This window comes from Clavelina lepadiformis, chromosome 3, assembly GCF_947623445.1.
Source record: "Clavelina lepadiformis chromosome 3, kaClaLepa1.1, whole genome shotgun sequence".
In the NCBI taxonomy this organism is placed as follows: Eukaryota; Metazoa; Chordata; class Ascidiacea; order Aplousobranchia; family Clavelinidae; genus Clavelina; species Clavelina lepadiformis.
Window position 1 is genome coordinate 10,000,001 of NC_135242.1, and position 21,317 is coordinate 10,021,317.

A 21,317-nucleotide genomic window follows, 5' to 3' on the forward strand; every position below is an offset into this window, starting at 1 on the left:
CTTTTTAAATGCAAAATTTCATTCTTTTCAAGCAAACATGCAAGAATGAAGTAAACATCTCTAAACTCTAAATACCATAACCACTTCTTTATTACACAGGCTCACCCTATATTTTCCTGGGTTATTTTACCCTCACCCAATACTTCTCTTTCCATTATACAAGCTTAGCTTAATTGCATTGTAGAAAAGCAATGCAATGCTTTAAAAGATAAACTTTAAGTGAATTGTATTATTTTCATTATATTTTGGCTATAAACTGGGTAAACTTCTATTGGTTTCACTATGATACAGAATGCATATGTGATTTGTACATTTTAGATGCCAGTTACTTTTTCAGATGTCTTCTGACTTATACAGAAAGTGAAGTATAGAAAGTTTTCATAACAAACTACTCCCGTAGAGTATAAAATAAAAATACACCAATTCTTTTACCGTCAACTTTATCCTTTATAATACGACCTGTTTTTCTTGTTGACAGCACTACAATATATATGGCAAATATTTGCAATAAGTCTTGTTTGCACAACGTTTTTTAACGTGTTTTTTCAATGTGCCACTTCTAGAAAGTACGTGCTGCATTGTTACCATAAGCAAAATTCAAGTTGCTATTGTTTTCGGTTTTATTTGTTTGCATTGGTACTATAATGCAAAAATGAATTATTGAGGTATAATTACAGTGAAAGCTCAATAACTAATAGAACCTATCAGTTGGAGACTTGGAGTTGCACAAAGTTGGAACATTTAGCAATAATTATTCACAAAATGAGACTGAGTAGTTGTATTAATGTCATTAATGTAATTTCAAAAAAACTATTGCAACAAATAAAGACCAAAACCTACTCATTTGTGGAGCAGTACGTACTGTTATTGATACTCTGTTATTCTTTAACAAAAGGTGCTCAGCTGGTCAATTAATTCTTTTATGAACCAACATTTAGCAAAACCATGCGGGTGAGCTTCGTCAGGGCAGATTACAACAAAAGAAAAAGAAACAACTTTGCTTTATTGTGTATTAAAGATTTCACAAGGTCCACTAACCATAAATTACTTATATTTTTGACTAAAGAGAGTCAATTTAATGAGCTTTCACAGTAGTTGCCTCATTACAAAACATTTCAACCCATACCTGAGCTACAAACACCACAAGTTTTTTTACATTTCTTTGATATTAAAAGCCTATATCTACTGCTCCTGCAAAACTTTTGCTTTTTGTAATATCTGCAGTTTTTTTCAGAATACACATCTTTGCAAGAGAAATCTGGAAAACCAAAAGGGTATAAAAAATCTCCAAAGATTTCAAGTTAGGTTCTTCAGTAAATGTTAAAAGCAGTAATACAGTTAAATAAAAAAATACATGTATATCTTAAGTTTAGATAATTTATGTAAAATAAACCAAATGTAGATCATCACATGATAGCTTTACTACAATATACTTGTACATGTTTTTCTGGAAAATATAAATCAAATTTGAATATAAAAAGAGATTATTTCAAATGACATTATTACATTAAAAATTGTAAGCAAAACTTCTGTCTTAAAATGTCATTCTGTCATACTACAAGCTTTAAATCAAGTAGAATTTGGATCAGGTACAAACTCAATTGCTACACTTCAACTTTAGTTACTTGGTATACTTCCTTTCCGGACAAAGTTTGAAGTGAAAAATGTCACATTATAAGAAATTGATCTCGTTGCTTGTTAGTGTCATATCTTTATTGCTATTAAATTAACATTATTCTTGTCTTGTCGCAGTAAATGACCAACTAAAAACATATACGCTAAGCCAAGTATATTTGATAAGTATTACATTTTCCTACTGTACAGAAATTCAAGGTGCATATATTACGCTACTGTGAATTAACCTTGCTTTGTAGGAATAACTTGAGGTGTTGTAGTAGTGGTGGTTGTAGTAGTGGTGGTTGAAGTAGATGTAGTTCTTGTTGTTGTTTTATATTGTGGGAAAGAACCAACATTATGCATGAAGGATGGTGGTAACTTTCCTTGATAAAGCCTCCTCAGTTGACGACAAGCTGACTTTCTTTCATACTCAGGATAAAAATCTGAAATTAATAATACAATTTGTATACTACTACAAGATTACTTGTTTCACTTGTGTAGTGATTGACCTGTTGCTTTGGCAAGTATAAGATGAAATAATGTTTTGTTTAAAAATAAAACACATTGCATGAAATTAAGATTGAATCATTCATTTTTTGCAATTAACTGTAAAAGCAAAAACATGCGGCTAACCCTCACAACATAATATAATGAAAACCTGCTCCAAGTTGGATCTTGTCAACAGAGATTCCAGTTTTAGAAAATGCTTAGTTTTTAATATATTATCTCTCTGTTGCTTGGTCTTATCTCATAACACATGTGATATGTTTTGTGTTTAAATTCAAACATACTTTATTGATATGTATGTCTGAAATCAAACATTTCAATTGTGTTATATTAAACTCATCAGATTACAGAATAATCGGATTTAAAAGCTTTTACTGTATTTCACATTTCCATAAAATTGCAATACCACCTCCTGTGAAATGTTCTAGTGAAGGTATGAAGGTGTTTTCTCATAATCTCAGATGAACAACCACGAAAAAATTTCTCTAAAGAAGCTCGATTATAAAAATTGAATTTATTCAATTTCCAAATCTCGGATATGCTCAAAAATTTCCTTATTGTTTTTTCTCTATAGTTTCTAACTCCAACACTACAATAAATCTGACAATTTTTATTTATTAAATACAATTTAATCTTACTAAGCAGTTAGTTAAAATATTGAACTTTTTGTCAACCTTTCTCCAAACCAAACTTTACAATTCCATAGCAGTTTATAACCAACTTTTTTGAGATGATCAGTTTCCATAGCAAATTATTTTGCAAGACATTAATATAAAATGCATCTAAGCCTGCAACGGATTTTAAATTTTCAAGACAAGTTTGTAACAGCTTAAGTCTTATAGTCAATCCAATCGTGTATGACAAATGTGCATCAATTCAATAAGTAAAAGGGTTGTATTAAAATGCATTCCTTTAGAATTATACCAATGCACATTGAAATCATCTAAATTTTACTTCTAGTGGTAATTTGAAAATCTTTTGTTCCAATAAAAAGTAGTAATCAATTTTAGAAAATGATAAATACAGTTAAACCAGCTGAAAAGGATTACAACACAACAAACTATGCTTATAGGTGCAATTCATCTGTCACCATGAAAATTTATGCAACGATCAGAAACAAAGTTGAAAAAATTGTAAATTTGCCAAATATAGCATTAATGTTTGAAAATAGCAACTTTAGAGAAAATAAAAAAGCCTTCTTCTTAACTTGATAAGTATTAACAGTAGGTTCATCTAACTTATCAAGATGTCAAGCTAAACCATATATCATGACCCTTCTTTTGACTGAAACTTCTTTCAGCAATTTGCCCACACTCCAAGTGTCAAGGCAAATTTCTCCTTTAGTTTTTGGGAGAATACCCAACTTAATTTTGGGCCCAATTTGTATTCTACAGGAGATAATCTAAAAGCCCATTTGGAATGCATATTCAACAATAGTTTAAAACTACTCCTACACAATTAAAACTTTGCTGGTTTCTTGAGATTTTAGCTACCATTAAATAACATATGCAAGGGTATAAAGAGAAGCAAACAATTTTTTTCATAAATACATTGCTTTCAGCAGACAATTTCAACTATTTTTTATGTCTACTTTGGTGTTGTTAGCAATGCAATAATCACAATTTTTAATTGGATTATGTTACTATTTATTGTGTAAATATCATGCCAGCCATATTGTCAAACAGTCAAAGCAAAATAATGCAAAAAGATAGACAATTTTGTAAACACCTGTAATTGGACCATACATGTCAGAAATACCCTCGGCATCATCTTGTGGTAAAATATAGCTTTCATAAGATGACTTGAAATCATAAATTGGAGTCATCAGAGCACTAAAAAGATAAAGTAGTGTGTGGTTTTAAAGCAATGACACTGTAAAGCATTTTCAAAATTTATGATACCAAGCCTGCAACAATTTGAGAAGAATTCTTAAAGCTATGTGGCCTACAATAATCAAAGCATAAAAGAACATAGTAAGTTAGTACCAAGTGGTTTTATGTGATTTCCTTGGAGTCAAGAAACAAGTTTATCTTATATGAAAGAACATCACCCACTGAATATTCTGGTAAAAAAGATTTGAAAAATACTTCTTGGTTAGGTAATTATGAGCAAAAGAATATCGCAAAATTGACCTTAATTGTGATGTAGATGAAGGTTCTTGTGATGTGATAGGTAATCACAAACATTCAAAAATTCATAAACTTAGCAATACCTAATGTATATCTCGTACCTATATATATATCTGTATAGATCGCTTTAACTGCCAATAGCTGGATAGGTGACAGCATATTGCCCAACCAGTACGGCACTGGTTTTATAGGTAGCCTATGCGGTCCAAAGGTTACTGTGACTGGACAGATGCAAATGATCAGGCTACCAGGTTTTTTTCTGTTTAAAACAATCATAATTTATTCAGTTACAATGCTTCACGTAGCTAATTTCTTCACATGACGCCTAATTGGACAAGGGCTCAACTCTTATGACATACACTTCTGAATTCAGTTGACTACCACACAAGGAAACCAACAGCAGTAGCATATTGTTGAACAACTTCACTAACCTATGACATAACAAGAGCCTTGATCTGCATCACAACGAAAGCCAAAACTGAAACTTTTTGCGATTTTCTTTTGCTAATAAAAACCTAACTCCGGATTATTTTTCAAAAAGCATTTTACCAGAATGTCTAGTTACTGTCCATTCATATAAGATCAACTTATTTTTGGAAATGCCCCTTACTTTAAGCCAATAAAAATTATAATGAACTCATCCATGAAGATTCGTGTTACCATGAACCAAACTGAAAGATTTGATAAGATTGAAATAATGGATCTAAAACCAAAGAATTTTTTAGAGTTCTCAACAAAGATTGCACCCATACACAAAAGCTTATTAACTGATGATATTGATAATTTAATATAATTCAGGAATAAATAAAAAAAATTAAAACACAGTTGTATTTTTTTGGATTCGCTTCTACATATTAGGGATTTCTCTAACCAGAAGCAGTTTTTAAGCAAGAACAAGATATAAATTTCATAAATATATCACATAACAAAGCTTTATCAAACAAAGGAAATACTTCAGCATAAGCAAGTGTCAGGAATAGCATTCAAGCCCCCTATTGTTAAATATTAGAATAGAAACAAGGTTAAGTATTAAGTCAAATTGCAGTGACTAAAACAGTAAATGGCAAAATAGTATTTTCTTGTAAAACAGACTTAGCTTTTATCAAATATGCCAAAATTATCTTCTTTTTTTAAATTAAAGAATGATAAGACTTTAAGAAAACTCGACTACTTAATAACTAACTACTTGATTGTAAGCCATGGCTTTAAATTTTTTTTATCAAACCGATACTTTATCTGGAACTTCTGTTGGCTACACTTTATTGAAAAAGTTATATTTTTACTTCTCAGTATCTGAAACTCTTTGCTTGTCTTACTCTACCTGCCTTATGGTCTTACTGTACCTTATGTTCTAATGTGGAGTACTGTATCATTACATGACACTTACAACCAAGGTCGGCTTGTAATCAAGTAAATGTGGTATGTACAATAATATTTTCAAACATTTTTAAAATGTTGAAGATTGTGTTGTTGATATTATGAAAAGTAAAACTGCAATTAACAATTTAATTCAATATCATATTAAGAATTGCTCAACATGCATTGGCTTAAATCATGAGGAAAATTTTTATGCAAATGCAAGATTCACAAAGCACTTTTATCAAGCAATTGAATCCAACCCTTAATAAACAAGCCTATGAAAATGGCTCATCGTTTTTATTATAAGTTTATAACTAGTCTGCCTATCCCACACCCATAATTACTTGTGTTACACTACTCCCACCATTATCCGAGCAGTCAGTGCTATTTTTTGCACCTTGCCTTTCGCAGCGTCTGCTACCGCCCTAGCCTGTTATTTTGAACAACGACTTTGCACCAATTTATCATTTACTGTATCATCTTGTCTGGAAACTTAAATTTTGCATCGATTTTTCTTGCAGTTATTTCCATGCAGAATCGTAATAAATATTTACACAACTTTGATTTTAGTATTTACATTCATTTTTCACTCTGATGAAGGACATATGTTCATATCCAAACGGAATAAATTATGTTACCTGTGCTAGTTGCTTTGTTTGCAAGTTTATGTTATTTAAAGTCAACTTCTATTCTTCCTACGTTGTAATTTCAACATGGTCAAAACTTACAAAAAACCTGTGAATTCAAGTAGCTGAAATGTAAATTACTTAAAGAACATCTTAGTGAAATAAATGATGTTTCAAACAGGTTGAAATCAAATTACAGCCAAAAATCGACTGCTGGAAATACCCACAGAATCAAATGTAATCCTGTTATATTAATAGCCATATCACATAATAGTATGAGTCAATTTATAAAATCATTGGATTTAAACAATTAAGTTGGAAGAAGCTAATGACAACATGGCGATAAATGCTTAACTAATTGAAAAATGCAATGAAGAAACTAACTCCAAAAACATGAACATTTCTCATAGTGGGATGTCAGGCAAGATCGTAAATATAGGGCCTTTTCATACGTAAGAGTATTTCTGCAGCATATCCTTAAAATATGACATTACCAATGTATTACAATTCTTGTTTGATGATATTTTCAATCTAAACCACAGATTACTTAAAAGACAATGGAGAAATAATAAAAAATATTTTTTGAAAACTTTGTGTCCTTGACAATGACTCATGTACTGTACTAGCGGCACCCCGATTTTGACATCCACAATTTTATCCCTTCATAAGCACGCTTCGATTCGAGCAAGAAAGAGAAAGCAATGCTTAAATGAGTCAAACCAGCAGATTGTGGCTTAAAACCAAAAACATTTAAAACTACACAGGTAGTAGGTTTAAACTAAACTGTTTTACGCAAAATGAGAATCAATATGGCAAAAACAAAATGCTAGAAGTTGATCGACTTCTGATGTAATTTGACACAAAACTTAGATAAGTTAAGTGTATATAAAACTAGTCTAGAAAACTCTAGATAAGTTTGAAAGCAAAAGGAGTAGTTACAGAAAGAGTTCCAAGCATCACCTAAGCTTATACGTACAATGCACATTATGTTCAAAGTTTACGATGAGAAAAAATATCATTCTCAACACTCAACAGCAACATTGATTTTTAATCACGTTCCACTGTTCATCTCAAGTGACAGTCAGTTAGCATAGCAAGTTGATTTGTTTTGATTAACTTCAAAAATGAAAATGCAGATTCACATAAATAAGTTGAACCAAAACAGGAATGGATATAATCTGTACAATTTTTGATATTTAAGTATTTCGCACCAACAACTCTTCAGAAATCATTTTCAGATGCCCGAGCCTTAAGGAACATGCCAGTTTTCAATGCCAACATTTCCATTTCAATTTCGCATCTTTTTAACAAAAATACTTCGCTGATTTGGTGAGGAACAGTAGACACATTTAAATCTGACTTGAATGGATATGATACATGTTCAACTATTCATTCTATCTTATGAAAATTGCTAAATCGAACTTCAAATTCAACCAAAAATATGTTTATTTCAACAAGATATTTCTCAGGGTTCCAAATACTACCTGGATGCTTGTGTAAATGGTATAGAAAAGCCAAGTCACTTATCAAAACTAAATCATCTTATTTGGCGTAGTCATCACCTCTATTTTAAAGAAAAATTTCGACTTCTGGCAATAGATCTCAAAACCTTTGAAGAAACTTGTTGCTACTTGAGCCATCTTACGTCTGTGTGTAACAGAAGCTCCTGTCCCTGAAATTCCAGCTTGAGAAGATGCATTCGCCATAATTGAACTTGCAATTTTTAAGGCAACATCCACTACCCTTTAAACACAATAATCTGTTCTGCATCCCTGATGTCTTTTGACTAATGAAGTTGTAGTGAAAAACATACACAGTTATTAAAATCACTGCAAAATTGTTGAGTAACATTCTCACTTATCTTTTCTATTCTTCTCATCTCAGTGTTTCTTGATAATTGCAGGCCTTTGATTGGACTTTCAATTTGTCTTTTATTATGGAATTTTTAAAAAGGCTCTATGAAATGTCTAGAAAACATTCTTTTGGCCATTCCAATTCTGAAAATGCTTTTCCTTTTTTTACTAAGGAACAAATTGTTTTGAATGAGGCCAAAGTAACTGTTCTTGACGAAGTACAAAACTTTGTTAGACCTCTTTGCTGTCCAAGTTAATTCGATTTAAGGTAGTTAACTTTTATCTTCCTTGCTTCATTTCCGATAGGGCAATCGTCTTTATATTTTGCACGGCGTGTTATAAAGTGCCTTTCAAGATTTCCTTTCTTGGGTATAGCAAGAGAAGCATTACAGATAAGACAGTTACAGGTTTCGTTTACCATAACATAAAAGTAGGCAAATTCCCATTCTTCATTGAAGTAATACGCTTTCTTCTTCTTTAAAGCACTCATATAAATTAAGGTAAGCTAGGGTAAGGTTGTAATAAATGCAAGAGTAAAAATATTTCCGCTGTGTAAACGGAATAAGAAATAATTGAATTGAATGCGATACAGTGCAGAAGGCACTCATTATTTCCTCTCTTTATGAAGAGTGTTGAAAGGTAGAGTCTCATCCAGACAAAGAGTTGGATTTATGCCCCAGGCTTCAACAACAACTCTTTTTAACTCTTTTAATAACAACTTCTTTAACAACAACTCGGTTAATACAGAGCCTTGCAAATACAACTACTCTTTTAACACTGGTAGCAATCAAACTACCTTTCTTACCTTGTATCATTGTTACGTCATAATGTGCTTCAGTAACCATTTGGTGCAAATAATTCGTTTTTACATCTACTAATGCTCTTCTTGAATATGTCTGAGTTTACGGAAAATTTTTCTCTCCTAACAAGTATATTGATAGAAAAGCGATCTTTTTAGGAATCTTGCATACCCCTCCTGCCAATTTAGATGTGATTTACCAGTTAAGACTTGGCGATTGACTTTTTGGCAACCCCTGCAGTACATCATAGCAGCAGATGTCTCGTTTTTCACTGAAATGTTTTTCAAGCATTCAAACTAATTTTGAAGCATATAATTAGCACCAAGGAAGAATCTTTTAAAAGCTGATTTTCCTTTTATCCATGACTTTTTTATACATAATAAAAAACTAATCTACTACGTTACACTCATGTATGCATTTTTTCAATCCTATCAAGATAATTATGTGCTTTCTTCAATTTTTGCATTGGCATAGGATACTTTTATCATCAAGTTTTTCTTTTTTTTAGTTTATTTATTAATATATACAATTTTATTTATTGACATATGCATGCTATAAATAATAAACCAAAAACATTTTTCATAAGTTCTGGGATGTCGAGTTTTCCAAAGCTAACGTACATGTACCATAAAATACAGTTACTGTATTTTAAGTTTGTCTCACTTTTCACTTACCCAAACGCGGTTGAATGAGCAAGTCCCAAAGTATGGCCGAGCTCATGAGCAGTCACAGTAAAAATGTCTTTACTCTTGTAGTCATCTAAAGTTAAAAATTTTCACTAAAAAGTTAGTTTTAGTATACTTATATGTATGCCTTTATATCTTCATTGGCCAAGAAAACATACTAATTGTTTATTTATTTATTATTTGTTTTCAAAGCAGATTCCCACTTTGAGGTAAAACTTGAAGTTATTCTAAATTAATTAAACACTTCTCCAAAAATGTGTAAAAAAATGTTTTAAATTTGGAAACGTACTTGCATTCTGCAGAGAAAGAAACCATTTTTCATCTTCATCAAAATGAAGTTGTCCATTTTCAGGATAAAACGCATGAGCTAGGGTACCACCACGGCCATCAAAAGGAAAACCATCCCCATGATCCCCTAAAGATAAGAAAACAGGTACTATTATGAATTTATCCAAGATTTAATTGGATAAGATCATAATATAATAAAAAATTCTCATGAGAAGCATCAAGAGACATTATTTTAGGTTGAATGCATCGGAATCGTTAGCAGCAATTTAGTTTAAGTAGGAATTTATACCAACATACTACATTTAAGCATTATACAGTATTACACTTTGTATGATTTTCATTTATAATATTGGTTTAAGTTAGTGGATGGTAATAACTTAATACCAGCAAAAAAAGAAACAGGAGATAAAATGGACATAAAACGCCTACTACACCACACCAAGAAAATCTTAAGTTACACATTTGTCCTTTCGTATGCCGAGATGCCTAGATTTGTAATGCTTAACATTAAACTTGAGGAGTTGAAAAATCAAGCAAGTATAATATATATTTCTTTACATGAATTGAAACATTAACAGTTGTAATACTGTGAATACAGTTTTACGAATAGTTGTTTCAGACTGATTCAAACAGATTTTGATAGATTAAATCTCAAAAGATATTTAGTAATGTGGATCGCATTTACACATCTATCCCAGATTAACTTCATTACCCCAAAGTCATTACCACTAAAATCAATGCTGGTAATAATTCTGATATTTTAGAATAATTTAGAGAGGTTGGGTTAGTTTTGGGAGAGACATGAAATAAAACTGACCACAATATGGAATTGCGTTTGGGCCTCTTTTTTAATACATTGGTTTAATTACTCCAATGTTAGGAATATGTTAAGACCCAAAATATATCTTGACAAAAATTCTTTTATGGTTGTGAAAATTAGTTTTTGAAGTGTGTGAATAAGCGAGACTTATAAAACATTCAAATATCACGGCAAACCAAAGCCTTAAATAACACTCCATGGTTAATTTCATAAAATTGGATTAACAGAAAATATTTGAACTGTTTTGAACTACTTCTCCAAAACAAATCTCTGGTTTTAAATTAGCTATTCAGTGCAGCATATGCTTACATGGATCACATAGAATATAGTTTACAAAATCTTGCAAGAAAACATAAACTTTACCAGCTACTTCAATTATTGCTAACAAGTATGAAAACAGGTTTTGTAAGTTGATTCAGTGATAGACTAGTGGCGCTAAAACTTATTTTACATGGAGTTAGTAGGTTTCATCCATTAGCTTATCACACATATTTAATTTAAATATATTTAAATATGGCAAGTTTGGGGAAATGGTTAGCTGTTTTCATAAAATAGGTTTTTGACTTGGGCAGAGTTGAAGTTGACTTGTTGAGTTGACTTGTTGTACCAAGTTTCTACAATTAGCAAAATGAAAGCAGATTTATTCATAATATTTGTGTAGAAACTAACATGTTTCAGACTTTGCTTAAATCCCCACAAGAGAAAAACACAATCCACAATTACAAAATATTAAAATTACAAAGTGTCAACATAAATTAAGAAAAAGGGCATCTCTTGTGACAATGCCCGAGTTGGATAAATGCGTCAATAAGAAAAAACAAGAAGATATAATTTAGATAATGCAATAAATAATTTAATCTTTGTTGCAAGTTTTCATACCAAAAAAGAATTTCATGAGACCCTGTCTATAGTATACACACATTAAAAATGCAAATAAGTATGTCGCAGAGATGTTTTCAGTTCACTGATGTCAAGTCCTACAATAAGTTGACTATATTCAGCAAATTTCTTAAGTCAAGTCCCAAGTTCTTGAAAAGAAAATTAACTCAAGTCCTTTTTCTGTTTTATTTTTATTAAACTGATTACTGAAATTTTAGAAGTGTAGCTAATCCACCGTTGGTTGCAATTAAAACAATTTATTACTTTCACTGTGAATATTGATCACCAGGAATACAGCAAAAACTGGTAATAAACTTTTCTATGTATCTCGTGTAGTTGGTGTGCCACGCATATGCTATGATTCTTATTACTGTTAAATATATGTCATAGATACCTGGAATCAAGGAAAAAGTATGATTTTTGTTATAAGTAATTCACAATAAAAGAGATTGTTACAGCCATTAATGCTTATTGATTGATTAATCACAAGCAGCACTTTGAAAGTGCAATTTTTTCCCGAGTTAAATTGCTAACACCTTTTGAAAAGATGATTATTTATAATGTGATTTCTAAAAATTCAAGTGTTTTCTTTACTTAATAGACAGTATTTGGTCAAGAGTATGCTAAGCTAAATCATGAGAATAAGTATGCAATAGGAAAATGTTTAATTTTATTATTTTGTTACAAATACTTTGCTCCATCCATTATACCTTATCATACTTTTGCAAAATTTGTGTAATTTGACTTACCTTTTCCAAATCCAAACACAACATCAGCAATTTTTATATTTCCACCAACATTTTCAGAAAATCTAACGTTGGAGTTTAATTCCCAAAGACACATAGCAGCTAATATTCCATGTTCTATATCTTGTCCATTAAGTGACTCTGGGTAGGTGGAGGAGACGAAACTATAAAACACAGTGGAAAAGATTATAATGGTTATATCATCAAACAGAAGAGTTTCAGTAAGACATCTTAGAACTAGAAAAACTAATTAAATAACAAGTGAAGTTAGCTAACAATAACTATTATGACTTTCAAGTTATATTTATGGGTGGTATAGCAAGTAAAAAAAAGAACTCAAATGCATCCAAACTTGAAAAAAATGAACTTGAATATTGTTGAAGTTTGGATGAAACCAACAAATTATGTTTTCTCACAAAAAGAACTTTCGAGGAGTTTGTATTACTTGTTGCATCATTATCTATTTCCAATGTACTTTTTATTGCATGGAATTTCCAGGGCGTTAAGTATTCCAGGAAGTTTGATGTTATCTTTAATGTTGTTAACCACAAACTAAGGCATTTATTTCATTTTTTTGTTAGATTATGGATTCTTGACAACTGGCTGAGCTACTAAATCATCATTTTGATATGTTGTAAGTTTTTAGATTTTGTTTTATCTATTTCCACTTTAGAAATTTCTTTTGGTTCTTTCTGTCTTCTTGAATTTTGTTTATAGTAAATATTTCGGTTCAGTAAATTCCATTTTTAATATTTTCTGGTGACTTACAAGAAGCCGCTAACACTGTCCGTTAGCAGATCAAATACAATTACCTCGCATATGCTGCCATTACCAGTCATTCAATAGTGTAATGTTATCTGATTTAGAAAGTGCATTTTTCATTATAAAATCCTATACTTACGAATATTTAAAAAGAACTTTTCCTGATCCTTCATCATAGTTTCTTTTCCACTTACTGCGTGCAGTGTATGCTGCTATTCCACTTCCAGCTGGGGGAGGATCACTCATACCACAGCGTGGAGATTTAATTTTTTTGACAAGGTTACCATCAGGAATACCTGTTTACAAGGGACTTGATGGTGATGATTTTAAGTTTACATAAATATAAAATATTTTAAATACTTGCAAAAGGCCAGATTGAGAAGAGTGTTTGCAAACCAATGTAGGCATAGCAAGACTTAAAATGTTTTATATAAAAGTTTTAATTAAACTAAATTCATTGGCAATATTTACAGTTTACAAGTTCGCAAGGAAAGCTACTGTCAGATAATCAGTTAGCCATTTCTACCAGTAACTTTTGATTAAAATATCAATTGGAAAAATTAAATTTAGCACCCACAATGATTTCTCGCTTTTCCATCCTCATTGCTTCTGAAATTTTATGGTGATAAATGCATGCTAAAGGTTCATCTTAATTTTGGTCTGTCCGTTCAAATGCTATTATACAGCTAAATTTCAGAATGATCACAGTGTTTCATGGTCAACGATTGCAAAGCATTATATACCATACCATTACCACTGATTTAGGATAAGAAAATTTACGCAGTTTTTCTACTGTGTACTTGTGTTTTTCTGCTACCATGGTGACATTTGAAGAGAAAGGTTTAAGAATTACCCAGCCAAAAGGTTAAAAAATCTTTCATACTGGTCATACTGACTTTAACTTAAACAAACCTTAATATTAGTAATGCAAACTGAAGATTAACTAAATTGCATAGTTAGTTACTTAATCATAATTTTTATTGTTAAACTTCTAAAACGCTTTAAACATGGTAACACGTTTGTCAAGTGGCAACTTTAATGCCTACAGTTACCACTAACACAAAGAGTTGAGCATCACTGTAAAATACATTAAACACAGTTAAATACAGTTACCACTACTTAATACACATTTATTTAAAGTTAAACTGAATAAAATGATTAATGGCTAACAAATTTCAACAGAAACTATTTTAGATCCCTAAAGAGTATAGCCAGAGCTTGGCACAAATGCGATCAATTTTAAATGAATGCACTGCTTTTTTTAGGAAGTGAACTCAAGAATGGCACTCCTTTTTGAAATTAGGATCGCAACCACGAGTATGCTCTTTTCACAGGCTTATCTACTCATTACTCTTTTTTTGCACAAATAATGCTGTGAACGCATAAAATGAATAGAAATGGATTAAAAAAATGTTGGACTGCCTTAAGACTACAATTTTATATAGTGAATAAAAAAATTATTGCTTTGAGACTAATTTCATGCATAATTTTTTGCTTCGCAAAGTTAATGGAAAAAAGACAATAAATTTGCAACACTAGGCTAAGCACGTCAGAACTATGTGATGGCAGTTTGATATAAATGCTTTTTAAGCTGTTAACAATGGTGAATGAGACTGGTGACTGATCAGATAATGGCAGAGATAGAAAGACTCGGGTCAAGTTTTTCGAAAGACTTGACTTAATTTGTGTTTTCGTGCTTAAAAGGCTCGACTTGGCTAATGAGATTCGATGAGAAATCAAAGCAAGCCCAATTCCAGTACAAAGTTTTTCTCAGTCTGAGAATAGTTATTATGAAACAATTCCAAGTGATATTAAATACTGTAAGATTATCATGCTCAATTCAAATGCTCAGGTCTCAAAACAGAGAATAAAGCAAATGCAACTTAAAGATATTTCTTTGTTTATGTTAGCCCATGTGTAAATATTTTCATGGGCAACAAAAATGAGGCTGCAAAGAGTGCTTTCGACCATTAACTTTTGGAGTAAAAGGTGTCACCTGCTTTGCAAAGAAGGAACCATCATCGTTTAATGATGTCAAAAAATTAAACTTATTAAAGAAATTCATGTTGTGAAATAGCTTTTAGCATTCGTTGACCAGGCAGATATCTGGTCAGATAAGCAACAACAGTAAGAGTAATTATGAAGTCAGGTCCTGTCAAAATTAATTAATTGATAAATAAAGATGCAATGCAATCTACAATTAGAATTGAGCTTATTACACATGAATACATATTTTTCTTTTTAATGCTATGCAGTCTAGTATTGCATCATGTATAGTGTTTTTGAATTTGGTACATCTACTCCCACAGTTTTGTCTGCTGTTGAGTATCAACATCTACCTGATGTAATGATGGTGTAATGATATCATGTAAGTTGTAATGATGTCAGATTTCACAGAAATATAGTATTTGTGTATAAACATATGTTCATGTGTATGCCATTTATAATATGCAAAACTATAAGTGACCGGAGACAAAATGCTTTCGGAATGAAACAAGTTGGATGTATGGATGTTTGTTTTTTTTTTTATCACAAAACCTCCTTTTCCATACAATGTTTGATATAAAATATCATTGTCAGAAATCATGTCATAGATTGCACCTGGCTTAAAGGACATCATTTAGAGATCCCTAGTCTATTGAGTAGATATGATCAAAGCCTTATAATTTGAAAATGAAATTGGTGGCGCTTTGGTAAGTAACATAACCATGTTAACTGATATATGCATGCTATAATACAAAGGTTTAAATCCAGGATTATAGACACAATAGCTTGTTTATTAGTATGTTGTTTACCCTTCGACTTTGAACAGAAAAATGTCAGCTTTTCAAATCAATTCTTAATATATTTTGTTAAATGTAACCTGTAACTGGTAGACCATTCGTTGTTTGTGCAATCATCACATTTTCAACAAAGGAAGGAGACTTAGCAATATTTATGGCAGCAGTATTTTCCTGATTTGCCTTTCCACCAGTTGAACTTGCAGCTGTACTTGGGTTGCGTTCAAGAAAAGCATATTCAGAAAAATATGACACAAGGTCATCAATATCCTAGTAAACAAAAACACTGTGTTTAGTTTTACAATGCGTTGTTGAATTCAATGATCTAATTTTATACAATAAGAAAAAAGCATTGACTACTTTATAGGTATGGGTATCGAAAATAATGTAGTAACCTTCCCTCGGTATATTGTCATATAAATCAAAAGATTAAGTACAACCATGTGCAGTTAATACTCAGAACGCAAACTTGATTCATTTCACAAGGTCACTTGAGTTCTAACAAGTTTAAGCTTCAAAGCAAAGTTTTACATACAAAAAATTGTAAAAATACTTCATTCCTAGAATATCCAAAACATTCAGGTTAGTTTTTAAAATCCTACATTTTAGGCAAAACATTTTGGTAAATTAATACATTTATGATAGGATATGGTATAACAGTTTTTATCCTCTGACTGAGGAAAGTCTTTGCACAACTTAAACTCGATGATGATTCCTCATTGCATGCATGTGCAAGCTCCGATTATCACAGATTTTTCATTTTGTTTTTTTGATTTTTTATGGTGTTGCCCAAATTTAGAACTGCCCACCAGGTTCACTAAACAAGAGTAAGTGTTGTTAATGCCTTACCCAGGGGTATTACAATGGTATGGCGCCGCTGGGTATCGAACATGGAACCTATGTATTGCTGATACTAACACAATATTAAAATAACCTATTTAAAAATTACTATATTACACCGGCTGCAATAACATTTTGCTAATTTAAATTCTTTGAGCTGGTATCATATGGCAAGGTAATCTTGTACTGATTTTGAGTAAGTTAAATTTTGGTAATAAGTCTAAAGCAATCTGACTGCAGGGGAGGTTGAATACACAGTAGTCTTCTCAGCATGGACAGGGAAGCGAGCATGTGAAACCACCAAACCAAGAGCAAGTAATACTTAAAACAACCGTTTACAATTAAGCAAGAATGGTATGATAATCTTCATTCTCGGACTGAGAAAAGTCTTTGCACAGCCTAAACCCGGCGATGATTCCTCATCACTCAAGCTAAAGTTACTGAGATAGCCTTTTGCAAGTTCCGATTGTCAGACATCTTTTTATTTTGATTTTTTTTAATAGTATTGCCAAGGGTATTACAACGGTATAACAACACTGGATATCAAACATGGAACAAAAGACACATTTATTGCAAGGCCAGCACTCAAACCACTAGGCTACCCAGCTGACTATGAACAACAGACAGGTGCCTTTTGGGTCAAAGGTCCAGAAAATGGAAGAAAAATAGGTGCAGCAAATAGAAACAGGCAAAAACAGCAAATGCTGCATGTAATATATCCACCTGATAGGGTGTTGTAACATTTACTGCTACAAACAGCTTTAACAGCTTCGATGTTCAGAAAGGACAGACTACAAAAGTGAAAGATACGGTAAGCCATTGTCATGGACTCAAACTTTATGTGTGCCTTCGGCAAGCACTCGCTGTAAGGGGCTTTTTCTTTATTGTTTAATTGGTTCTTTTTTGCAAGTGTTTTGTTTCGATCAGTTACTTTAGTTAACTGCATGTTTTGGTTGTACGTGTTGCTTAATTTGGCAAGCCATTTTTCTTTTCGCTTAGCTATACAATATTATCTCTTGCTTAATAGTGGATAATTATTTACTTATAGTTTATTATTTTTTACTTGATTATTTGCAATACTTTTAGCATTGTAAGATGTAAAGTTTTAAGTTTATTAAAACCTGGAATACTAGCTAAATTCCCTCTAAGGGTTTGACAATTTAATAAACTTAAAAGGATTCAACGCAAGATGAATAGGCTGGTTGTTAAACCGAAGGATTTAACCGCTGATCCCAATGTGGTTGATGCGTCCAAAGTGTTTAAATATTGACTACAGACTGTGGCCGATTACATTGCTACCTTAGAAGAATTGCAAACAGACAATGCACCTGCAATGAACAAAGCTAGAATTGTGAGAAACTTCTTGTCATATGTCAAAGACGTAGATAGATTTCCGTGGACGCAATTGTCAACTTTCTCAAGGAACTATATCAAACAAAAAGAAACAATATTTATGCCAGGCACCTTCTAGTCAGCTGAAGGCAAGCTGCTGGAGAAAGCATCATGAAATATGTGCGGGCTCTAAAGTTCCTCGTCAAAGACTTCTCTTTTCAAGACGTTGTTGCCAGTAAGTACCGTGACAAGCTCATTTAAAACTCATTTATTAATTGAATACCGTCTTCAGCTATATGACAACATATATTGAAAGTACATCACATAGACCTTAGATGAGCTGGCTGGAACATTAGAATGTGCACAGCTGCAGTCGAATTCAGTGGGACCAGGGGTTTCTCCCAGTTAGCCATTATTACCTCTGGGACAAAAGCTGAAATACTGTCAGATGATGGGAGTTGTTGTTCTGTGTCCTCTAAAACTATGTTATCTAAAACTCAAACAAGCTGTTTTTATTGTGGAGGTTCCGTCCATCACAGGAAATCTTGTCCCACTCGCAAACGCGACTGTCTTGATTGCGGAAAATGCAGCCACTCCACAAGTGTTTGGTATAGTAAGTCTATTACACCCATTGGATCATGTCGAGGTCAACAATTGAGGCATTCTTGGTGGTCAACAATGTTGGAAACGCAAGGTTATATAAAGAAAAGTAATCAATGCAAGAATGTAAATCAAGGAGGAAAAAGAAAACCTAAAGGAAAATTTTCAAAAACGTGGTGCCAGCTGCCACAATTGTTTACAGCATTATTTGCATTATTTTGTGCATTGTAGGATGTAGAGTTTTACGTTTATTAAAACCTGGGATACTAACTAAATTTCCTTTAAAGTTTTGACAGCCACAAATTTTATCAGACAGTCTATAAGCCGTATATGGGCTATGAGTGTGCCATGCTATAAGTATCCACATGTTATTAAGGATGTGGTTAGATTACCTGGAATTACAATGCAAGTTGCCTCAATAATAGGTTTACTATCTATTTTTTAATCAGGTAGAGGATTTTTTATAATCTTGTGCATGTACATAATGTTAGTCTAAAAAGGAAAACATGCTAGTCACAGTGTGTATTCACACAGCTAGTGGAGTAAAAAAGTATTTTTTTATGGCCAACTGCGATTACTGACTGCACAAATCATGATAGACATGACCATGGGCCTTAACTATCAAGGCTATTATGAAAATCTTAACCATGCTTGTAGTATGTCATGGAAACATTGTTAATAAGGTTATGTTAGATTGATGGAATGGAAATGGAAAATGAAACAATGGAACATTGGAAAACGGAACATTTCATCCAAGAAGAAACAAGTGTTGTTAAAGACAAAATGCAAAGTAAACCTATGGTCACTTATGATGCAATGGTAAAAGTTTTACAATAGGCCATTTGCTGTTGGTTAAATCTCAGGTAATCTTAGTTTGTTTAAAAAGATAGTGATGATAATGCCAATGGAAGTGAATCGGGACTTCAGAAATCTATACAATAGAATAATTTTTTTGCGTTTAACCAGTTTGCAATTAACTGATTTTGTCTGTTATCAAACTTAGTTTAACTGACTACTAACTCAAAGATCAGTGAGCTATTAAGTTGTACCCACGTGTCCGAAAATTCATGAGAACAAAATCAAGCAAAGAAAAAAGAAAAGTATGATTTTCAAAAGAAATGTGGACTGGCAAAAATGCGAATCTGCAAAACAGAAAATTTTAGAGAAATTTAACTTTTTTGCTTGCCTTCCCTAAAATTCCATTTCTCATCCCCGTGGGAGGTAAGCCTTCCAGGTTGGGAATACTGTACAACATATGTATATTAGATATATTCATATAATTTAACTTATAATTTAATAAAATATCTGTACACTTATTGTTCAACTTTATCAATGCACACTTAAAAACTTACATCTTTACTGACAGATTCTTTTTCATGTACTGATTGTACTTCCTGTAAAACAAAAAGAAAAAACTGGACTGCAAACTGGTATATAGTTTAATTGCAATAGAAGTTTAATAATTTTTGTCTAAAACCAACTCAAGTTTATTTGCTGCAGAATAAAATGTGTTTCTTAGATTTTTATAAATCCTACTGGCATTTTAATCATTCAAAAAATACCAATGTCCAATGTGAGAATGCCTTCAATTAATAAAACAATTTGATTGCTTGAAATTTTGTGGGAATTATGGTAGGTGTTACATACTTGCCAAGTCCTTTGACATAATTAAATCATGAAATGTACATATACAACAGCATATAACTAATACTATTAGCTGCCTTTAGCCAAACGATTCCATAGAATGTCCAGTGAGCCACATTTACATGGAATAGAAAGGCATAAAAAATTTCTTTTCATTCAAACATGGTGTTACATATAACCTATGTAGCATTTATTTTACAGGCAATACCAGGTAGCAATGATGCAGGCTCAGATCATTAAATGTATCTGCATAAATGCATTGTATTAGTCCAACGTGTTTTTATGTTATTGATTCGCATTTTTTCTTGAATGTGTTACTCGTAATGAAACCAGTGAAAGGAAGGAAATGTTGTTAGCACCTAGTTAAGGACATTACAGGGATGGTTTACCATATATATCAAAGTGTAAGCAGGTCAACAACTAAGCCAAAAACAAAGTTATGAGATGCAAGATATTGTTATGAATGCATAATATTTCCGTATTTTTATGTGTCATACTAATCAAAATTTGTACCTCTATCAAAACAATTTGATGGTGAAATATTCAGTGGTATAATATCAGTATCCATCTTCAAATTGAAGACAGGCTTAGCAAATAAAAGTGGATGATGATTCCTCACAATGCTAACCGGGTGACCAAATGTGTTTGTATACATTTATCAATCACCAAAACCAGCGAATAAGTGAACAAAACCAAACAACATTGTCTTTCCAAAGGATATTACAATAATAGTTTACAGCCACAAAGTTGTTTTACAAACTTTTTATTGAACAAATGTTGAGTACAAGACATACTGATTTTCCATTAGCGCTTGAAAATATATCTATATCTAAAGTATCTCTTGTGTCAACGTAGGTTTAGGTTTGATCGTGATAACTTTCAAGTTAAGTTATCATTAAATCGCCAAAAATATCTTCCAATTTAGCCTACTTGTTTCATGCAGCTGAAATAAAGATGGGGAGGACAACTTGCCCAATTTGGCTTCGTTTTATTCAACAGTTTGCCTAATTCTAATTTGTTTCATTTGGCTTTGCATAATTTGAAGTTCA

The 21,317-nt window shown here is 32.0% G+C and overlaps 1 protein-coding gene across 6 annotated transcripts in view; it reads right to left on the reverse strand.

Moving 5' to 3' along the window:
- Window positions 1-21,317, reverse strand: part of LOC143449147 (uncharacterized) — a 34,009-nt gene that overhangs the window by 6,594 nt on the left and 6,098 nt on the right. For 2 of the 6 annotated variants that reach the window (XM_076949235.1, XM_076949240.1), the window contains exons 3-12: window positions 19,977-20,018; window positions 15,936-16,122; window positions 13,212-13,368; window positions 12,314-12,474; window positions 9,867-9,992; window positions 9,566-9,650; window positions 3,853-3,956; window positions 1,863-2,060; window positions 1,127-1,258; window positions 433-480 (exon numbers count right to left, since the gene is read on the reverse strand). In XM_076949235.1, the coding sequence (XP_076805350.1) occupies window positions 433-480; window positions 1,127-1,258; window positions 1,863-2,060; window positions 3,853-3,956; window positions 9,566-9,650; window positions 9,867-9,992; window positions 12,314-12,474; window positions 13,212-13,368; window positions 15,936-16,122; window positions 19,977-20,018 (1,240 nt within the window). Of the gene's footprint in view, window positions 1-432; window positions 481-1,126; window positions 1,259-1,862; window positions 2,061-3,852; window positions 3,957-9,565; window positions 9,651-9,866; window positions 9,993-12,313; window positions 12,475-13,211; window positions 13,369-15,935; window positions 16,123-19,677; window positions 19,767-19,810; window positions 19,869-19,976; window positions 20,019-21,317 lie in introns of all 6 variants that reach the window. The other 4 variants (XM_076949237.1, XM_076949239.1, XM_076949236.1 and 1 more) reach the window with 4 other exon arrangements.